Genomic DNA, 16543 nt, shown 5'->3' on the forward strand with positions numbered 1-16543 from the left:
TCTCAACATATGCAGTAACTCAGATCTATTGTTTGATACCTCACTGTTATCTACAGTAGGATCCGATTGATTATATTATATCGACAGAAATATTAACAGTGTGGAAAAAAGTATCACACCGAAACATGAAATGTTAGCATTTTCAGGCAAACATGCCAAACTGTACCTTTTTATTCAGTTTTAGTTGAAAACTTTGCATTTACACAGCATCTATTATGGTTATTTTCACTCGGTCATATTTGACCGTATAAGAAACCCGCGGATCATCTTGTTGAGTTGCTTTAATTAGCTTTCTTTCTTTGTCATGACTTTTGAGCCGATCACTCGATACCGCCCGCGCTCGTGTCCGCAGCGCCTCGTCCTGTGTAAGCACTAAAATATTTAAGGCTCATTCATTAGCACTCTCCACATCCCTTGTTATCGTAGAAGCTACAGAAACTAAATCCTTTGGTTCTGGGTTTGCATCTTTTTAGGCTTCAGGGGCTTGGAACATTCTTGTTCTTGTCCCAGCAATGCTCCACGTGCCTTGTGACATGCAGCACGAGGAATTTAAAAGCATATTCCAACATCTGTTCACCAGAAACAGAAGTTGGGATTCACACCCCACTTGATTGCGATGATGAGTGTGCAAGAAGTGGCCACTGTGTTTAAGACAGAACGGGTCAGCTGGGCCACACCAGGTGATTGAAGTAGGAGGGGTGGGGTGGTTTTGACATGTGCCCATTGTGGCCCAGCTGGCCTTTGTTTGGGATATTTCCGCCTGGTTAACTTCCGAGCTTCTCAGTCTGTCAGCGGCGGCCGCCTTTTGTCCTGACTTAGTGACAAGACGCTTTATGGAAGGCAGCGACATGCGGGAGGAGTTTTGAAAGAACCATCTGTTGCCGAGACGGCGTCAGACTGTTTTTTTATCACAAACTTATCGGCTATAAAGGAAAGAAATGCATCCGGACAAATGCAGCTTGGGCTTCATAGTCACTCCTGTGGCCCCCAGTACACATGGGACCTTGAACACATCATGATACAGTACATAGGCTACTGTAAATCATTGTCTCTCTTTAACCCTGGAGAACCCACGGGGTCAAATTTGGCCCCTATAAATTCTGCTACTCAAATAACAAAGACCTTTTTTTTTTTTTTTACAAATTTAACTTCAAAAGTCCAGAGTGCCACTTCTGACCCCTGCATGGGGCCATCTAGTGGATGAATATTGCAATTACATGAGCCAGAGTGGTGGTGACAAGATGGCTGGCAACATGCTGTTTTGTTGAGCTGGAAATCAATCCAAACAAAACCATCTTCTCAGCAAACCATCAGATGGTAAAATTGTGTTTTATTTTTGTTCATCTATTTCATATCATGTTGCAGAATGCCTAGGGGTATGTTTTATATATATATTTTGATACATTAGCAACTCTGAGCTAGTTCAAAAAAATGGGTTAAAATTGAAAAAGCATATATTTTGGTGTTCAGTGAATTTATAGCAGTCATTTAATGTATAATTCATAATTTTCCAAAGAAGAAAAGGGTTCTTGAGTTCTCCAGGGTTAAAAGAAAATAACCATGGTATGGTTCTGTTAAGGTAAACAAATTCCGTTCCCCACCACTAGGACAACATAGTATTCAGTGCACCCCAACGAAGACGTACATAAAAAGGAGACGGTTCAAGTTGGATATTTTGCCGATGATGCAATAAAATGTGTAAAGAACTGAATCGTAGTTGGTGGAAGTTGGCTGGTTGCTATCTGCCCCCATCACACTCAAATTTGGAATCTAAAATGGCAATTTTTTATCCGGTTGCCAAGTAAAAATTGGTCATATGGGTCAAAGTGAGAAAGGTTCGGGAAACCCTGCCAAAGGCTATGCTTTCTTATCAGTGCCTCAATGGTTACCTATTCATAATCCATCATCATCAAGTTGTCTCCAAGCAAAAACCCGGTCGATTGTTAATGACCAAATTGTGCACGGTCAAAGGTCATGTCAGGCTATACTATTGTTTTGTCAGATTCCTGCTGACTGCGCTGTTTTTGTCCAACTCCTCCCCCTAATGAAATATCCACACTTCACAATCTCTGACCGATATCCAATGATTTTGACAGCTCCATGTCAAGCCGCAAGAACCCTTGACCTTTGAAAATAGCCTGCCTAAAATTGCTTGCCCGTCCGCAGCGACAACCAACATTATTTCGCTTGAAACCCCGCGACCCCGTGATTTCCAGTTACATCAGAGCACCTGATTGTCTGCGGAATTAATCCTAATAATCTGGACCTCAGGGTGAAGCGGCTTTTCCATGAGTAGGCCAAACATGCCGAGCTGGTACCAGGCAGAGACGGGCTGTCATATTCCCGCAATAAAATTGTTAATGCATCGGCACGTGCTGCCGTTTATGTAATCGTTGTTTCTGGCTTTTTTGCACACAATGAGGAGACCCGTCCTCTTTTCTTCCCCCGTCTCGCTCAGCCTCCTCTTCCTAATTTACGCAACCCGTCAAGCTTTTGTCCCTGGTGGTTTGCGAGAGCCTCTTTTAGCTGTGCACCATTAGTCGACAGAAGAGAGTTAAATGGTGATGGAAGTAGCTTTGGAGTTGATCTTTTGTCTAAGAAATAGAGACCAACTATTTCTGTAGAGTACGTTTAAAGTATCTAACCAATGACTCTGTGTTTTAAAAAAAGCCTGATGTCATATGTTTTTCCTCCATGGATTATTAGTGTTGTGCACACGTGGCCGCTCCTTTTAAATAGTTAATGAGGATTGATGTCTAAAAGTGGTGACCTTGTCTTGTATTAGGTTTCCAAGTGGAATCCATGCATATTGATCAGTTCAGTTTTATGCTCTGTTGGACACAATTCCCGTTTGTTCCATGTTGTTTCCTGCTCCTTTTTTGAGCTGATGAAGAGTCTTCAGTGGCTCGATGATGATGATGATGATGATGATGATGATGATGATGATGATGAATCACCCTGAATTCTTCTCCGGACTTCCAATGCATTGGGATAAAATGCACATTTGTTTGTTTATGCGGCCATATCACAAGCCATTGTCTTGTAATCACGTTAACGTGCTTGCCAGGTCTATAAATGCATCTTCCTTTGCTGTGAGGAAATGACAAGCATACTTCTTGATTCCTGTTATTGCGCTTGGCGATCGCATTGTTAATTCACATGTCTGGGAAGGCCAGGAACTTAACATTGATGTGTATACCAACACTACACTGCTAGAGCTGTAATCCGATCTGAATCCATGTTCAGGAACAAAAAAATTCTCGCTTATGTGGGAAGTTGTTGAAAATTACAATGCTAATGCCAAGTAGGCCTGAAATGATTAATCGAATAACCGGAATAATTAGGTTACCCCAAAAAGTCTAAGCAAAATCTCTGGCCCCTATGCAAGTGGACTGTAATAGTCCCAAAGTTGAATGCACTGTCCCAGACATTTCTGTCATTGATGTAGGCAACTTTTAGCTACTGTACAAAAAACGTTACAAAACAAGTTAATACTCAGCCAGTGTTTTTGCAATGAGCCTTGATTTAAAAATGCTAACGCCGTATGGGGTTTAATAACAATGTTGCAGGGCTCCCGTGTGTGGCTGAGACATAAAGAACAACTCCTCCCCTCCACCGTCAGCTCCTGTGATGACACGTCGCTGGTCCTCACCACTGACTATGGAAAGGTAAGAGGTCACTCATCTCTGGTCATCGGATCAGTCTTCAGGTTGACAAATGTTTTTTTAATTTTTAATTTTATTTTATTCTGAGCACCTGTTCTCACTCTTGCTTGAACAGTTCTTTGACAGCAGTGAACTAAACTTTGTACTGTATATTTAAATACCAAAATTTTCAACTTAAACCGTATAATTTCGTCTAAATAAAGTTCGCTAGCTTAATGCTAGCATATAACGTGAAACGGCATAGACAGGCTAACAGGAATTATCATTCATGCAGGGATGTGATTTTTCCGCGAATTCGCGGAATTCCGCTTTTTTTTTATCTCCCCCCCCCCCAAAAAAATTCAGATTTTTTTTTTTTTTAGTAGTTCATTGTGTATGCACATGACTCCGACAGATAACATCTTCTGCTATAACAAAGACATTTGTGGTATGCTCTAATATGAGTTACTTTTCATTTGGTCATGATACAATTATTTGTTCATGAAATTTGAACTCTTCAACATTATTTATGTGTTAACTTAGTAATCACATTAGTTAGATATGATGATATTCTCAGTGATAGTTTTTAAAAGCAAAGGCAGTCCAATGTTTTTGAATGTGACTGATTTTGAGTTGACTAAAACTGCCTTTTTATATGGGATAGTTCAATATACATTGAAAATTCATGCTGTTGTTTTGTCTATTTCTTTGTCATGTGAGTGCATTGAAAGTACTTAAAAACACGGAAAACCCATGAGCTCCGGGGCCCCTTGTCCCCCCACCAGGGCACTGCCCTGGACCTAGCTGGGTGCCAGCGGCCCCCAGACCCCCGGCTAAATTTTCAGATAATTTCACTTTGGTCAAATCACATCCCTGTTCATGTTACTGTCATTATAAACCTTCCAAAACTGCTACCTAAGCACATACATGTCAGAAAACACACCTTAAATTCCTGTATGGATTTGTACAGCATTGAAAAGAAAACTCAACCTTAGTCGACAGACAAAATGAATGATATCCTTCACTTGCATTGACCCACGGAACGTAAGCTAACGCCTTCAAATCGTTAGCATGTATTTAGGAAGTGGGGGTGCATGCAGGAAGTTCACGTACGCGTGTTTCAATTGCGAGTGCTCCGTGGTCAACGCCTTTTGTAGGCCTGTGGAGAATGAGCTTATCTGTTTGCCGTCGCATGGACGTCTGCGTCTGGAGGAAATCCTGCTCCCCGTGGTCGGAAATGGAGAGAGTGTTGTGATGATGGACATGTAAGAAATTAAAAAAAAAACAAACGAGTGTTGGTGCGGGTTCTCTCCCTTAACCAGTCTTTGTTGTCTAGTGACCTACAGGTTTTTGAGGAAGTAACACAACGGGTGTCAAGGACTATATATGGCCACAGGATCAAGACATTAGCAACATTTCCACATTCTGTCCTTATAAAACAAATTTCAAAGAGATTATTCACTGTGTTTTGGAACACAATGGAGGAATGTGGATGAGAAGAAATAGCGGAATAAGGGCGTCTTCGCATTCCGATTTTTGTATAGAAACTTTCCTTCTCAAGCCGAACCTGGAAGTCCTTGGAGGAGAGTTTGTTCAAACTCTGATAAATATGCTCCAGAATGGTGTCACACACTTAAAGCTACACTAAGCAACTTGTAGTTTATTTTGATTATGGACAAAAGCGGTAATGTTATGCCTGAAGGAAGACCACATTTCCCATAAGGACATTGCGTCGTTTTTCAGCTCACACCAGTCAAATTGACTTCCATTTTTGTAATGAATGGGGAAAGGGAGAAGTTACGTATTCCAACAATTAGTCAGCACATTTGCAGTTTTTTGTGGCAATGTTCCTACCATCCTCCTCAAAGTTGTTTAGTGCCAGTAAAAATGATACAAACCTTCGCCAGGCCATGGCAAAGGTACCATTCAACTTGTTTTAAGTCGATTATTCATCAGAAGAGATATGAAAATATTTTATTAAGGTTGAAAAGTTCCTTAGTGCTACTTTAACTCACCAAAAGCCTTGTTCCATAGAAAAATCAAATTTTCTAATTTTCTTTATTGCGCATTACTTTAAAAGTATCAAGTAGAACAGCAGGAATGTGACGGTAGGTTTGTTATTTAAACCTCTCATTTGAGCTCAATACATGTCTGTCAGAGGTTCTGTTTTGGGATCCGCTATTTTTACACGCAGGTGCCATGTCAGTCACAGCTTGTTTTGGTAAATGTATCCTGGCAGCCTCCCCCGTCCCTCAGGGCGGACATCTACCATTACCAGTCGGTTCAGTGGTGCTGCTCGGTGTCTTAAGTGCTCATCTTGCAGCCACCTGAGGGAAGCTTGTCTGGGCCTTTAACAGCCTGACTTGGCTGCTGTCTCATTAACCAGCACATCAGCATTTGTCATTGTCTTAGACCTGAACGAGAGGGATGAGGTGAGAGTACACAAAAAGCAAAGAGGTCTTGTGGTAAGTGTGTGTGTGTGTGTGTGTGTGTTTTATGTGGGCAGATGGCACCAGCTGGATTAACAGTGTGTCTGTTATTTTGAGAGGGGTGCACACAAAGAGATGCAGGAAGTGGTCTTGATACCTGATGTCAACCCAATAGTAGCATTTTAGCCAAAAGTTATAGCTAGATCATTTTGTTAGGGGGTATACCAAAAAAATAGAATAGAATAGAAATTGTATTGTCATTGTCATGATAACGCCAATTATACAAAAAAAAAATTTTTTTGTAGCATATCATAGTGATAAAAATGCAAAGATGTGCAAACTTTGTAATACAGTCTAGTTCCGTGCAGATAAAGCTAGTAACAGTAATGTTTCAGCAGCATTCCGAGGCAAGATAGGAGAAAGTGTTTGAGGAGTGCAACAATGTAATATCCACGTCACAAAACATGGATTGCCTTCTAAAGTCATGTTAAAAGGCCATAAGGCCAGAATTGGGAAGCACCTACAGTGAATTTAGTAGAATTTTCTAGTGCCATCAAGGTTATGATGATTAATCTTATTGAAAAAATCGACCCCAGAGAATAACAAGGAAGGACAAAACATTTAGTACAGCCGTGTTTTGTGCTAGCATTTTCTGTTTGCCGACAATGTGGAGAGCAAATGTTTTTTTTTTATGAAAAAACCCCAACATAAAATATCAAGGCACCGTTGCAATAAAAAAAAAAAAAAAATAATAATAATGTCCTCCTACTATTGTAAAGTGTTGTATAACCATACATGAGGTATTTTTGTATATCATAAATACCAATTTCTTTTGTATCATAAATGTTTTAACAAGTATATAAAAAGTTCACCGCTCTTATGTTAAAAAAACACAATAATTTGCCAAATTGTGGCAAAACATTGGAAATATGCAGTGTGATTACTGCCTGGCAGGCGAGTCACTTCACATCAAGATTTAACACTTCTCACTTTACTTGGTATGTTCCAAAAGTGTAAGTAAATTCCTTGCCAAATTATGCACACTTAAACTCTTTCCTCTACATCAAGAAGTGTAACAAAAAAAAGCTTCTTCCCAAGTATTGTAGTGCAAACATTCACGTCTCATTCAGAGGTTTAAAATAGGTCACTCGATGGCCCCTCATTTTTACGCGTGAATGGAGCCTTTATGCGAGATAGCAATGCTCGATGGATCGATTATACATGCCAGCTGGATTTGTTTAAATGCTTGCAAATATTAGCTGTTATACAACACAAAGCTTCCGTGTAGCTCCCAACATCTTTTCCCCCCCATTTTAACACCCAACACGTCACACTACACACATCTGTCCAAAAGCCCCACAAGAGGAGATGATTTTGTTGCCTTGCCTCGAATACCCGCTGTGCACCGTGACATCCAGTGAGGGTGACCCCACCTCTTCTCTGAATATTCAGCAGAGCCGCCTGGCTGAACAAAGCAGCAAAAGCAGGGTGTGGTTTCACGGAGCAGCAAACAAAAGAAGGGTTTCCTATGGGAAGCCATTTGAGCATTTATTGCATATCTTTGATATCTAGTTTATGGTCCATGTCGTCTTTGTTCTCACCATTAAGTGTTTCCACTAACACCTTCTACTGTATGTCATTTCTGCACACTAGTAGAAGATATTTAACATAATTCTCACCATGCATGTGAAGAGGAATAAATTATTATGTCCTCTTTGCGTGTTCCAAAAATGAAGATAGATTTAATGTAAGAAAAATACACCTTTGCAAAAATGATTTAATCAAAAACAGAGAATCTCTGGACAAATAACAGCCTCTAATTCATCACTTAAACAGGTGGGATTCAGAGCGTCAAATGTAGCTCTTCCGCGTGCACAACGGTTTCTTATAGTTAAAAAGACCTCCTCTCTTTCATTTGTAGACAAAACATACTCTCTGGTACTTTTCCGTGAGCGATGGCGAAAACAGAGTCAGGTGTGGGTGTTCAAAACAGATTCTGTTCTCAAGGACCAAATGTGTTTTCGCACAAAGCGCTGAGAAGGAACTTTTTTAGACTAAATAGTATGTCCCAGCTTAAGGTCAGATTATACCGAAATCAACACCACCTGCTCTGCACAGGACACAAAACATTTCGACAAGGTTAATATAAAGAATTAAAATGTTAATAATGTGTAACAATGGTTAATAAAATAAAATGAAGTATTAAAAATGTTATAATATCTATCACATGCTACCACCTGTACTCTCCGTTCACGCTACTTTTGGTCAATCTTCTTTTCAGTTCTCTTCCCCAAACAACTGGAACACTGCAAAAAAAAAAGAAGATAAAACGCACCTCATTCATTCCAATATCATCGTTTTACGAAGTTAGTGAGGGCTAATGTTATAAACCTTATAGAGTAATTGTTCCAGTGAAATCCTCAATACAGAAATATCCTATTTAAATACAACCAAGGTGTGTTTTCATAGCTAAAAAATGTAAATTTATCTTACAATATGCATCAATAATGACCAATTATATACATACAACTGTTGCTTTCTGTAGGCGTAAAAAGCAGGACTGAAGAGGATTTGACATTCAATAATCTTCAGCAACAACTAGGCTGAGATGAAATACTTCCTGTTTTCATTCTTCTTCCTTTAAATTCACAGTGACAAAAAAATATAGTGTGCCTCTGCTGCCATCTAGTAGTTGACAGTGGAATCACATGCAAAATAAGGATTACTGTATTATATTATTATATGCAAAAACATGCTCAAACAACTTGCCATTAAGCCGTTTGAACATTGGTAGCTATCGAGTCCTCCTCTAATCACACCTCACACGTGTGTTTGGTCATCATCGTATCACTCGTCTTGTCAACACTAATGAAGCTGCAAACTGGTGTCAAACAGATCTAACAATCTAAGAGGGTCGACAGAGTCTCTGAAGGCAGTGAATTATTGGCAGGGAATGATCTGGGACCAAAGCAGAATGGTTGTAATGGAGGAGGGTGAAACCTTAACTCCTGCTGGGTTTTCTGCGACGGTCTTAGTAGATGTTTTAGGAAAAACTCCCTGAGGCTTCCCAAAGTCTGCACTGTGAAATCCGAACACGGCTTTTGTTCACTGGAGATCCACAACAAAGGCCACTTGAATTGAAAGAGCTATCTAGTCAAAATGATTGAGTGTATATGGAATATCTGAAAATGGATATGAATAGGCATTCCTCACTTGATTTATATATTGGATTTGTTTTGAAAGCGAAACCTAATAATATCCTCTCGCAGTTGTTTGTTATCAAGGATTTATTTTTGCTTCTTTTTTTTTTTTGCCCACCCCATACAAAATGTAAGAATGTAAAGAATTTCATTGCATTTTCCAGGCACTGATACTGTAACAGCATCACTCAGACAAAGTAAGTGATCTCACTCGATGCTAAATGACTCATGTGGTACAAGCTCTTAGACTGATTTGTCGGTTTGGTACGGAGGAAAAAAGGGTTAAATATTTACACTCGGCTGCCTGTAAATCTACAGGGTGGATGACATCATCACACGTGCTGCTTTTCTCCCCCGAGGTCGTTGTCCTCAAAATCTTAACTGCTGCAGATGACCGTTTTGTTATTGTGCTTTTGCCGACGCCCGTTCTCCAGTAACATTCTGCATAGAATTACTCAACCGCTGGCATGGGATAACATATTACACATTCAAGTCAATATGTAATTCTGTGGTTTGCAAACTTTCCACACCTAGTACCACATAAAAAAAATAAATAAAATCCTTATCTCTCGAACTAGCAGGCCAAGTGTTCATCAGAACAGGACAGAGGTTTTATTTCTAAAAGTGTATTTAATGCAATAGTAAGCCACTGAACATCAACACTGTGCTTAAATCTAGGAAAGTAAAACAATTGTTAGCCTACTGAAATAATATCCATGCATCCGTCCATTTTCTTAACCGCTTGTCCTCACAAGGGTCGCGGGGGTCGCTGGAGCCTATCCCAGCTGGCTTCGGGCAATAGGCGGGGTACACCCTGAACTGGTCGTACTGAAATAATCATTCAGCTAAATTTAAAGTAGCACTAAGGAACTTTTCAACTTTAGTAAAATATTATACTAACTCTTCTGATGAAACATCAACTTAAAACTAGTTGAATGTTACCTTTTTCCATGGCCTGAGGGGGTCTGTATCATTTTTATTGGCACTAAACAACTTTGAGGAGGATGGTAGGAACACTGCCACATAAAAAAACTACAAATGTGCTGACTGCTTTATGGCATACTTCACTTCCCCCTTTCCCCATTGGTTACAAAGTCGGAAGTCAATTTGAATCTCAACGCACGAAAAAACTAAGCAATGCGCTTGTCCTCATGGGAAATGTGGTCTTCCTTCAGGCATAACATTACCGCTTTTGTCCATATGCCGTCGCCATAATCAACATCAACTGAAAGTTGCTTAGTGTTGCTTTAATGAAATGGAGATAAATATCAAATTGTACCAAAATAACTATTCAGTATTATGTAAGTATTATACTGCCCTCTGATGGCCAAGGCGCACATAACAGAAGGAGCAGCACAATGTCCATGGGCATTGAAGCATGTAAACATAATGCACAAACTCTTCAAATTTAACTGAACTATTTTATTGCTGTATGTTTTTTGTTGTTTTTTTAAACAAAAATACTACTATCCAATGCTATTTTCTTTGGGCTACAACATTTTTTTAGTGGTGTTTTATTTATAGGTCTGGAATGGATGATTGGAGGCTACAGATACTGATTTCTCTGTGGACAAATTGATGTCCAGCACATAAACAAAGCAGAGTAGTAATCTCTCATTTAATTTTGCCATGACCCATTAGTATCAGAATTTATTTCCTCCCCAAGGACCACCATAAAGCTGATACACAATCAGCCAAACTCAGCAGATTCTTTGAGCCGCCCATCAGGTAGCACCGCACCCGCATGTCTGTCTGTGATGACTCCGCAATCTTCTAATCGAAAACCAAGAAGTCTGCTCTCTGCTGGTATGTAACGGAAATACACCATTCACCACCTGCAATCTGGTTATCTGGGATTCCAGGTGATCTACCTGCAGAAGGCGGAGCTAAGCAAGGACACGGCGTACCTGATGCACCCCAGCAGCATCCATGGAGTGGAGGACATGTCCGCACTGGCAGAGCTGCACGAAGCCGCCATCATGCACAACCTCTTTCTGCGCTACCAGCGAGACAACATCTACGTAAGGGACTTTGTTGGAACACGTACACTAGGCCCCCTTTGTCGTCCCCCGGTGTGGTCTAGACGCAGTGGCGGGACCTGCATTTGGTTTCTGCACCTTCCGTGGAGAGTTTTACCTGGGTTCATCCCACCGCTATCACGTCTCAGTTATAGAAAACGATACAAAAGCACAAGTTCAAAGCACACAGCTGTGCCACAATGCATCATCTGGAGCAGTTTGGGAATCATTATTTAGATAATAATAAATAAATAAACAATAAATTACGGGGGAAAAAAGATAAAAGTACATCATACTCACCAAAGATGCTAATTGTTAAATGTAATCCTGTGCATAGCCGGACAGCTTTGTTCTGATAAAACAATCAAAGGATGGAAAAAATGTTGACGTTATTGTGTGCAAGCTAGAATTTCAACTTTTGAGTGTGAGTAAAGCAACAGTCAGTCCCATTGTTCATATAGTTAAAGTTACATAGGCCGGCACTAATTTCCGAAGGCCGTGGGCAGATCATATTGACATGGTAACTCATAGAGATTGAATCTGATTGGACCGACAACAAAAAAGACAGACAGAAAAACTATTTTTTTTAGCAAGTACATTGGTATGTTTTTATTGCTATGGCAATGATAAATTTAAAATGACTTAATGAAATGTAGGTCAATGCTACACAACATAAAAGCACACTAACACTAAAAAACAAACAAGCATTTTAACAATGAGGATAAGATTACTGGAATAGCATATTTCCTCAAAAAGTGATGTTTATTTATGCAACTGCCTCGTGATCTATTTGAAAGGGATTCTTTATTTATACAAAATGGTTCTATATGGGGAAAGATAGGCATGCGTCTTTCCTGGGATTGGTCAACGCAGAATTGTTACTTTACTTCCATCTTACAATTGGAATACACATTAGCCGTTTCTATTTCGGTATCCTTTTATTATTGGTGTCAATCAATATTGCAGTGCAGTTGAAGGTGGATCTAATGCTTCTCATAAAGCATAAAGTTTCTGCACACAAGACAAATAAAGTTGACTGTATTTTGAGCCCTGCTTCCAGAATGGAATCTTTTAGGCCTCTTTTAACACATCAATCAGTACTTTACCCTAAAGCGCTAAATAACTGAATCCGCAGTGAATGAAGTTAAATTAGAGCATGTCAACACCTAACTTACTATAATAAGATCCAGAACAAAAGGTGTACCTAAAAATCTGTTATTAACTCTTTGACTGCCAAAAACGTTAAATAACGTTTAGTAAAATCCTATGGAGGACTGCCAAAGACGTTAAAATACGTTTTTTTCAAGACAGAGGTGAAATTAACCATTTTTTATTGTTGATTACTGAAAAACGGAATAAGGTAGAAACAAATTTTTTTTTCTGATGAAAGATGAGAGTCCAATCTTTCATTTGGTAGTATGTGTGTTTCCATAGTCCAAAAACATAATTTTCTGTGGACCTTGAAAGATCAGTCAAAAATGCTTAAATCGGCTGGCACTCATGGCATCCCTTTTCTGAAAACGTCTGGCAGTCAAAGAGTTAAGGACATTTGCATTGTCACTGTTAGAGATGTACGAATTTATCTCATCTCTGTGTCTTTTCATTCACCCACTTAGACCAACATAGGTTCGATCCTGGCAGCTGTAAATCCCTACAAGCAGATTGCCGGCCTGTACGACGGCGCCTCCGTGGATTTATATAGCAAACACCAGATGGGGGAGCTGCCCCCTCATATATTTGCCATCGCCAACGAGTGCTACCGCTGCCTGTGGAAGAGAAACGACAGCCAGTGTGTGCTCATTAGGTAATGACGGAGTGACACAGCGCTGCGTATTCAGCAACCGCTCCACTCTGAGCTAAGTGTTGCTAATGCATCTGACGTGAATGTTGTCAGCGGGGAGAGCGGCGCCGGGAAGACGGAGAGCACCAAGTTGCTGCTCAAATTCCTCTCGGTGATGAGCCAGAACTCGGTGGGTACGCCTGCGTCAGAGAGGACCACCAGGGTGGAGCAGGCTCTCATCCAAAGCAGGTATAGTGGAATTTGAAATTGCCACGGTTGCAAAAAGAAGTGGGGAAATTTATTTTTTATTTTATTTTTAGAGCTCAGTATTGTTCATTCGATTTGACATCATCATTGCTCTTTTTTTAAAAAAACAAATAAATAAATAAAAATATAATAAATGTTTTTTTTATTATTATTATTATTATTTTTAAATATATATACATATATATATACATATACACACATATATATATATATATATTTTTTTTGTATGTGGGTGAGTATGTGTATGTGCGTGTGTATTCATCAGTTCACCTAAAGCCCATTAAAAAAAATCCCATACTAATAATATAATATAATAATAAATTGCCAAATGCAGAAACATCAATGTAAGTTATCACGATGTAGTGGCTCTCGCTAACAGACAGAATTAAGTAACCAGAATTAGGTTAAAAAATTCTATATACGTAGACCATGTTTCTATAAATTTTGAAATTTGGTTTTTATTTGAGGCAGATATTTTTTCCATTAAAATGTGATTTATGAGGAGGTTAGACCATTGGTCGATATTCAGAGTTTGTTTATTTTTCCAGTTAAGAAAAATTGTTTTTTTAGCGATAGTAAGGGCTACAAGTGTGGATTGAAATTGTTTATGTGGTAAGTCAGTTGTTGTTAGGTCACCTTGCAAACACAAGTTTGGAGATAAAGGTATCCTACAGTCCAAAATAGCGGAAAGTTTTTCTAAGACTTTAGTCCAGAAATACATAACCGGAGTACATAACCATAAAGCATGAACATAAGTGTCTGTAGTGTTTTGTAAGCATTGGAGACAAATGTCGGAGTCTGAGAGTCCCATTTTCTTCATCATATATTGAGTAATGTATGTTCTGTGAATAATTTTATATTGGATAAGTTGTAAATTTGTGTGTTTTGTCATTTTAAATGCGTTTTCACAAACTTGAATCCAAAAGTCAGGTTCCGGTGCTATAGACAAGTCTGTCTCCCATTTCGAGATGGGTAAAGACATTTTATCAGTATATGAAAGTAACTTATATATTTTTGAAAGTTTTGTGGGGAAAATTTTGATGAATAACCCCCCCCCCCCCTTCAAATATAACTATTTTGTCCATTGTTATTTTGGGGTGTAATTCCACTGTTGGCCACGAGATAGAAGCACACTATATTGTTTTACAACGGAAATTTGAAAGTAGACACACAGGAAGTTTGCGATGAAAGCTATTCAATGTTAAATCCTCTGTAATCCTGGTTTTTACGTCTACAGAACGTTTTGGCTGTTTATTTACATACATCTTTGGGCATGAATATTACGATAATCACAGATGGATTAGATTAGCAGTATACTGCAACACTGGCCAATATGTTTGTCTCGTTTATTGCTGTTGGTTTCTCAATATATTTTTATTATTTTTAGGGGTGTCAATTAATCGCATGATTTCAATAGTTAACTCACAATTAATTGCTATTTTAATATCTGTTCTAAATGTACAATAAAATGTACCCCAAATTTTTTTTTCACATTTTTCATACTCTTGTTAACATAAAAGTGGAAAAATATTAAACTAATAGAAATATGTCTGCATCCTTTAGTCATTGATACAGTAATTTCATAATTCATAAAGTTGAGTTAAAATTAAAAATATTTACTATACTGTACAATAAGAGTATAGGAGTGTGATATTAATTTGTGTTGAGGTCATTTTTCTGCCACTAGATGGCATAATTGCATTTGTAAGACATTGGTGGCAGCTCAGTGCATTTTTCTTTTCATATTAAGAGCTATCTAATCTTTAACATGAAGTAACGCTGCACATTTTTAAAATTGTAAAATACAACTTGACCCCAGTCTCCACAAATATATGCATTATTATTACATTTATTACTGCAAAATTTTGACATGACGTGTCTGCTGTGTTGTGACTGGAATTTCCTCAGTACAGACTTTCCAAGTGAGGGGTGATCATTAATCGCACGTTAAAAAAAAACATAAAATTGACACACAAATTTTGACACACCTAATTATTTTTAAAAGTTCATTTGAAGACCTTTAAAAAAAAAGTGGTTAATGCTATAAAAACATGCCCAGGGAGTCTTTGTTTCTATATTGCAGGATTTGTAACCCTTGCAAAGGAGGAGCCTTTTATTATATATTTTTATATGCAAAAATATATTCTCGTAATACATTCAGAATCCTCCACTTGCACAAGTAAAGTTTACTGCGGTTTATCCCGTCAGTCCCATCATGGAGGCGTTCGGGAATGCTAAGACGGTGTACAACAACAACTCAAGTCGCTTCGGAAAGTTCATCCAGCTTCACTTCTCCCAGAATGGAAACATCCAGGGAGGCTGCATCATCGATTGTATCCTTCAACGGTGTATTATGCACTTACATTATGAATACAAACTACCGTTGATAAAAAAAACAAAAAACAATATGTGTTATAATTCTGCATTTGTTTGTTATTCTTCTTGACCTTCAGCCATCAGATTTACTGGAAAAGGTAGGCCTGCGTTGTGAGCGTCCTCATGAGCTACTAGGAATGCAGGAAATACCATAACTGAAAAGAACATTTTTTTGTAAACATTATTCTCGTCATCTGCTCGCTCCTCTCAAGAACCGAGTGGTGCGTCAAAATCCGGGAGAACGAAACTACCACATCTTCTACGCTCTGTTAGCAGGGGCCGACAAAGACCACAGAGGTGGGGGCTTTTGCACTTTAAAAGGAGCCTTTAATTAAAACTTTAATTAAGGAAACAGTCCTATCCTGTATATTATGACTTTCATTTTTTGAATTGAACTACAAATTTGAGTATATTGATATATATCTGTATTTTTTTTATATTTTAACCAAGCAAGTGAAGTGTTCTATGTCTTTTGCTGCAGACATGTACTTGCTGTCGGAGGGTCCCGAGTCGTACCACTACCTCAGCCAGTCAGGCTGCCTGCAGGACAGCAGCCTGGATGACAAGCAGCTTTTTGACAGCGTCATGGTCAGTACACTATGCCACCACCGGGGGGCACCACAACCTTTGGTTAGGAGTTAAGAACGTGGGTGAGCATACATTTGATGTTTAAAGTGAAATGATGGGCCAAGGCAAAAAAAAAAGAAAGAAAAAAAAGTCAAACTGTATGTAAAATATTATATTTCAATAGCAGGATTAATAATATTTTAATTTATTTAATTCATTAAACAATAATGTGCTAGTACATTTCATTTTTAAAAATCAATGT

At 38.7% G+C, this 16543-nt stretch overlaps 1 protein-coding gene across 2 annotated transcripts in view; it reads left to right on the forward strand.

The window, feature by feature from the left end:
• Positions 1-16543, forward strand: part of myo10l3 (myosin X, like 3) — a 71210-nt gene that overhangs the window by 11083 nt on the left and 43584 nt on the right. The window contains exons 2-9 of one of the 2 annotated variants that reach the window (XM_077579913.1): positions 3570-3668; positions 11136-11294; positions 12908-13095; positions 13186-13320; positions 15547-15671; positions 15799-15812; positions 15927-16011; positions 16196-16302. In XM_077579913.1, coding sequence (XP_077436039.1) covers positions 3570-3668; positions 11136-11294; positions 12908-13095; positions 13186-13320; positions 15547-15671; positions 15799-15812; positions 15927-16011; positions 16196-16302 — 912 coding nt within the window. The remainder of the gene's footprint in view (positions 1-3569; positions 3669-11135; positions 11295-12907; positions 13096-13185; positions 13321-15546; positions 15672-15798; positions 15813-15926; positions 16012-16195; positions 16303-16543) is intronic. The other variant, XM_077579914.1, reaches the window with a different exon arrangement.

The sequence above is a fragment of the Vanacampus margaritifer genome, chromosome 11, assembly GCF_051991255.1.
Source record: "Vanacampus margaritifer isolate UIUO_Vmar chromosome 11, RoL_Vmar_1.0, whole genome shotgun sequence".
In the NCBI taxonomy this organism is placed as follows: Eukaryota; Metazoa; Chordata; class Actinopteri; order Syngnathiformes; family Syngnathidae; genus Vanacampus; species Vanacampus margaritifer.